A 4,853-nucleotide genomic window follows, 5' to 3' on the forward strand; every position below is an offset into this window, starting at 1 on the left:
ACTTGGTAGAATTTATTTAATTGTTCCTAATACAAATCATTGTCCCTAAAATAAATAAGGTTTTTAGTTGTCAAATCTCAGTTTTGAATGTGTTGATCCTACAGTCTTTTAATTAGAAGTATGGAATAGATTTGTCACGCTTTTGAGAACATGAATGTCACATTTTGATTTTTGTATTTTAGAGGAAACAACTGGGGCATGAGGACATCTGACAGGATGTTAGTTTCCCAACAATTTTAATTCAGTCACCAAAGCTGTTGAAATCCCTACTATCAGTAACTTTCTACAACTCATTCAGAGAGTGGTATCTCTCCTGGTGCTTCCCTAGTCGCATGCTTGTCCTGCATCGTGGCACTTACAGAAGTGGGAAAGGGGTCTCGGTGTTCTCTTCACATAAAGTGAGTACAATGACATCTAACAAAGCACGATTGTCACCGTAATGCCTTCCTACTTGTATGAGCCACACGACCTCACATGAATCTCCAATGTGTACCTCTCAGACTGAATTTAGGTGTTGCTACCTCCAGCTCGGTTTATCTCATTCTCTTATCAGACCATAACTGATATAATCTGATAGATTTTTGAATATGTGAGCCTTTGACGCAGCTTAGCAGAAGGAATTGGAACCTGCTGCAGTCAGAACGTCATGCTGTGGCCTGTGAGTGCCATTTGATGTTTTGTAAAGTATCCAGAGCTGCTAGGCTGTATCACACAGAGCCACCTTCTAATAAGCATTTTCTAAGTCATGCTGGTTAGGTTTGCTGCTCCTGGCTCTGGAGAGACGGGGCTTCTTGTTCTTCTGAGGCCTGACAGTTTCCTTTCCGAAGTCCTTCAGCTCAGACTGGTTGTGGTAGCGAGTGTAGCGCTTGCATTTGCAGGACGTGACAGCTCGGAATTTGTAAGTCCGAGTCTCTTCCTCAGGACAAGCCATCTGGATGCGCTGCGTGCGGGTGTGAGCGGGAATGCAGCGATAATCCAGGGCGTTCTGACGCCACCACTTCCCTCTGCCAATAGAGTTGGGGAGGAGGTGTGAGGGGACGCACTGACCAGAGCAGACCAGCTCCTTGACAGGCTTGATGCTGCGGCAAGGCCCCTCTGTGACGTAGCGGGTGGTTCGCATTTCTCTGCAGCTGAAGTCAGAAGCATCTGCAAAAAAGAAACACATTAATTACTGACTACTGCCTTTCCCATCCTTGAGAAAGCACTTTTTTGTTTCTGTAGCATGTATCTAGCTCTGAGCTAGATACAAGCTGGACATCTTGAATGGCAGATTTTGGGAAGAGTATCCCAAAGACTCACTCGTGAAGTTTCTGAGTATTTGGCTGCTCTAGTTGTGACACCCTTGAATAACAATGTACAAATTGATGAACAAAATCCTTCTCTTGCCACTAGGTAAATTCCATGTCAGGGTTGTGCAGGTGGGCAGTGGACCTTCTGAAGTGTAACCCCAGCAGCAGCGGTTACTTCATGGGAAATTTTGATGAGATTCTCCTAGCTTCATTTACCTGTAGGCAAAACCTTCCCCCATTGCTTTAGTTTATTGACTTCAGAGGTTGACTCCAGATTTAAATTCTTTTGCAGCAAAGAAAGTATTCCTGAGGTGATTTTTAACTAGCATAATATGTTCCAGTTTGGGGAAATTAGTAGGTAACAACAGCGCTAAGGAATTCCCACTCTTCAGGCATTAGATTTTCCAAGTTTACTGCTCTCTGTGATAATCCCACATGTCCTACATAATGTCCTTCAGACAGCTAGAGGCACATTCTGGCTGATTAGGAAGCTTACAGTGGATTTTTTCCCCCTCTTTTTCTCAATGGATAGCTATAGGCAAATGAAACATTAGGAAATACAAGGTTTTTTAGCATTAAGGATTTAGAAAAACTTTCCAGTTGTAGGAATAGACTTTTTCTGAAGGCGTCTCTTTTGTCAAATGACATGCTTGGCTAATTGCCTTATTTGGAAGACATAGATTTTGATTTTTGAAGGTGTTTATCAAAGAACCTTATCTAAGTAAAAACATGTTAATGTTCTTCTCTTAGTCAAAACAATAGTTTTAACTCAGGAATGCTACTTGTGGTGAAATCCTCAAAGGTCAGCTTAGAAATAGCAGGCTGTGTCTGTTAGGCTCATTCTCCTTGCTGTGCACAAGGTGGTTCCCTCCTTAGTATATCAAAAGAGAATTCTAACCCTGACTCATTAGTGATAGAACAATATTTGTACAGATATTTTATTTTTTGTTTTTCCTGTGAAGTACAGAAATGTGATTTTTTAGTGCTTAGGTTTATATTTATCAAAGTACAGCTAGCAAAATTTCATTTTTTAGAAGTTTTATGGACTGCATTAGTGAAACGAAACGATTCTTGTCATAGTGCTGTGACAAAAATGCTGACAGCCAAACTCCATGTGCGCTTAGTCTAATCATTCCAAGTTGCCTAAGCATTTAAGAAAACTATGTCCATCTATGTAAAAAATAATGCTCTGAATCACGTGTATTGTACCACCATAGCACATAGGCATTTGCTTCAGCTATATAGGTTTATCTTCTGTGCAGATCTGTCCTGTCCTGTATGTGTACAGGTTCCACATACTGCAAAATTATTCACGGTCTGGTGCAATGTCATGTGTCCCGGGAAGGTCTGGCCGCTTTGGATCATCATTTTGAGTCCTTGTGTTAAAGATGTTAAAATAAGCATGCAAGACTGTTGCATATCTTGAGTAACTGTTCAGTCTCCTTCACTCTTTCTTAAGTAAATGTCCTTTCCACTTCAAAACATGTTCACACATCAGTGGGACAGATTCCTCCCAGTTGATGTCAGAATAGTAAGAGGCTAAAAAATGAAGGTATTCGAGTGTCACAACAAAACCAACCTGCCTTGACCTGGTGGTTGGTGGGCCTGCCTGTGAGAAGCAGAGTGCTCCCCCTTTTAGGGATTTAAGACCCTTATAAAGTCGCACCCTCAAAAACATTACTTCCTTTCTTTTTTTCTTTTAAAATATCATTAATGCTATGGTTTTAAAGACCTTAATTGACAGCTGCAGCAGAAAAACACAATTCCCTTCCAGTCGTCCCGAGAAAAAGGTGGCTAGCTCAGATCTGCGACACACAATAGTGGAAACTAAGCTTGCCTTGGTACGTGCATTTGGTAGCCAAATGTGTCAGTCCGGAGGACCAAGTTTGCCTTATTTGCCAGTAGAACACTTCTTTAGAACTACCTTTTTCCGTTTGGTGCTAACTGTCCATCTTCCATCTCTCTTCACAAAGCTCGTGTTTTGCATTATTGTTACTGTTAGACATTCGGCCAAATGCAGTGACAATCTATTATTAAATATGTCAGTGCTGTTAAAGAGGCCAAACTGATTCCAAGATTACACACCTCTGCAAAATAGAGTCCCCTCCAGTGTATTTGGGCATGAATTCCCCTTGGGATTGCTTTAACTGTTCATAACAGCTTTTTTGGCTGCTGAAATCTGGCTGAAAATCTAGCTGTTGGCAAAGGACAGTGAGTAGCACACTTCTCTCATCTAGCTGAACGCAACCTCCATATGCCACTTTTGCTGTATGAGCTTAGACTTCACTAGTGTGACTCTTCCTAAATACTAAAAATTTACATTATCTGCACTGTCAACCAGCTGCCCCACCCTAACATCAGAGAAAGATGCCTTATGGTATTTCCTCACAGAGCTTGCAAGCACAAAACACAGAGAAATTTAAGTAATACCTTCCACAAGTTCTATGCATTGGAGCTGTGTTTACAGAGAGCAGCTGGGCAGTGTGTGCAGGAGTGCATATTCTAGTACCTAAAGATTGTTCAATAGATAGACCACATTGTTCATCAGTAAACTCCGGTATATCCCTTCTAATGTTTACATTGATAATTTTTCAACAGTAGATGTAACTCCCTATCGCTTACAGCATTAGGTCCACATCTAAAGGTTTTAATAAACCAACTTATATGATAACAAGTATGCTTTTACAAACTGTCTGTTAGGGTCCAAAACAGTGATAATGATGTTATTTTTCTTACCATTAGGGTCTGGAGCTTGTTGTATGTGTCTTCCTCCATGCTTTGCCTGGTTCATTGTGTTGTTGTTGCTGAAAGTCTGCTCCATCGGTGTTTCTGTATTTTCAGTGATCTCAGGAATGATTTCTGTAGCATCATTTTTAAACATTTGCCACCCTTCCACAGATTGAAATGCAATTTGTATTAAAACACAGACAGAGCACACAGCCCAAGAGATCTGCATGGTGGCAGCTCACAGATGAGCTTTTCAGCACCCTGACGGTCTCAGATCCCAGGCAAAGGCACATTATTCCCCTTTTTTAAATCCTTTTTAGAACCAAGCCAGCCAATGACTATACAAAGTGGGAAGGGCCAGACAACAACTCATTCATCTCAGCTTTTGTCAGTGTGAAATAAAATGGGTGTGTGGGGGTGGGTTAGTGACAATATTCTACAACTTCTATGTAAAAACTTCTCATATGTGCTTCATTTTTGTGCCTGGCAACAATGGTGATTGACAAGACTAGGATGACAAGTCTTTCTGCAGATTTTTCTAACAATGTTGTAATTAAAACCTGCTTCTACCTCCACATTTTTTATCTTTGGCTATTGTCTTTTCTAAAGGTTTTTCAGACCTTTACTGTTGTTGTTCTCTTCCCCCCCGCCCCCAGTGTAAAGTAAGCAAACCTAGGAACTCTAGGTCAGTAGTTATGCTTTTCAGTCTCTGCAGGAAAACGATTGGGGGGGTGGGGTGTGTGTATCTTTTTTTTTCCTTTAGAAAACAAGGAGCTCTACATTTTGTTTCACAGATGTACTAGAAGAAACAAGAAAGAGCTTCTTTTCAAAATAAGA

General features: G+C 40.9%; 1 protein-coding gene across 1 annotated transcript; it reads right to left on the bottom strand.

Moving 5' to 3' along the window:
- Positions 1-724: 724 nt before the first annotated feature.
- SOST (sclerostin) lies at positions 725-4,245 on the bottom strand. The gene is made up of 2 exons (XM_010290332.1): positions 4,026-4,245; positions 725-1,146 (listed from the first exon to the last, which is right to left on the bottom strand). The coding sequence occupies exons 1-2, from the start codon at positions 4,243-4,245 to the stop codon at positions 725-727; spliced, it is 642 nt and encodes a 213-aa protein (XP_010288634.1).
- Positions 4,246-4,853: the final 608 nt, after the last annotated feature.

The sequence above is a fragment of the Phaethon lepturus genome, unplaced genomic scaffold, assembly GCF_000687285.1.
Source record: "Phaethon lepturus isolate BGI_N335 unplaced genomic scaffold, ASM68728v1 scaffold6527, whole genome shotgun sequence".
Lineage (NCBI taxonomy): Eukaryota > Metazoa > Chordata > Aves > Phaethontiformes > Phaethontidae > Phaethon > Phaethon lepturus.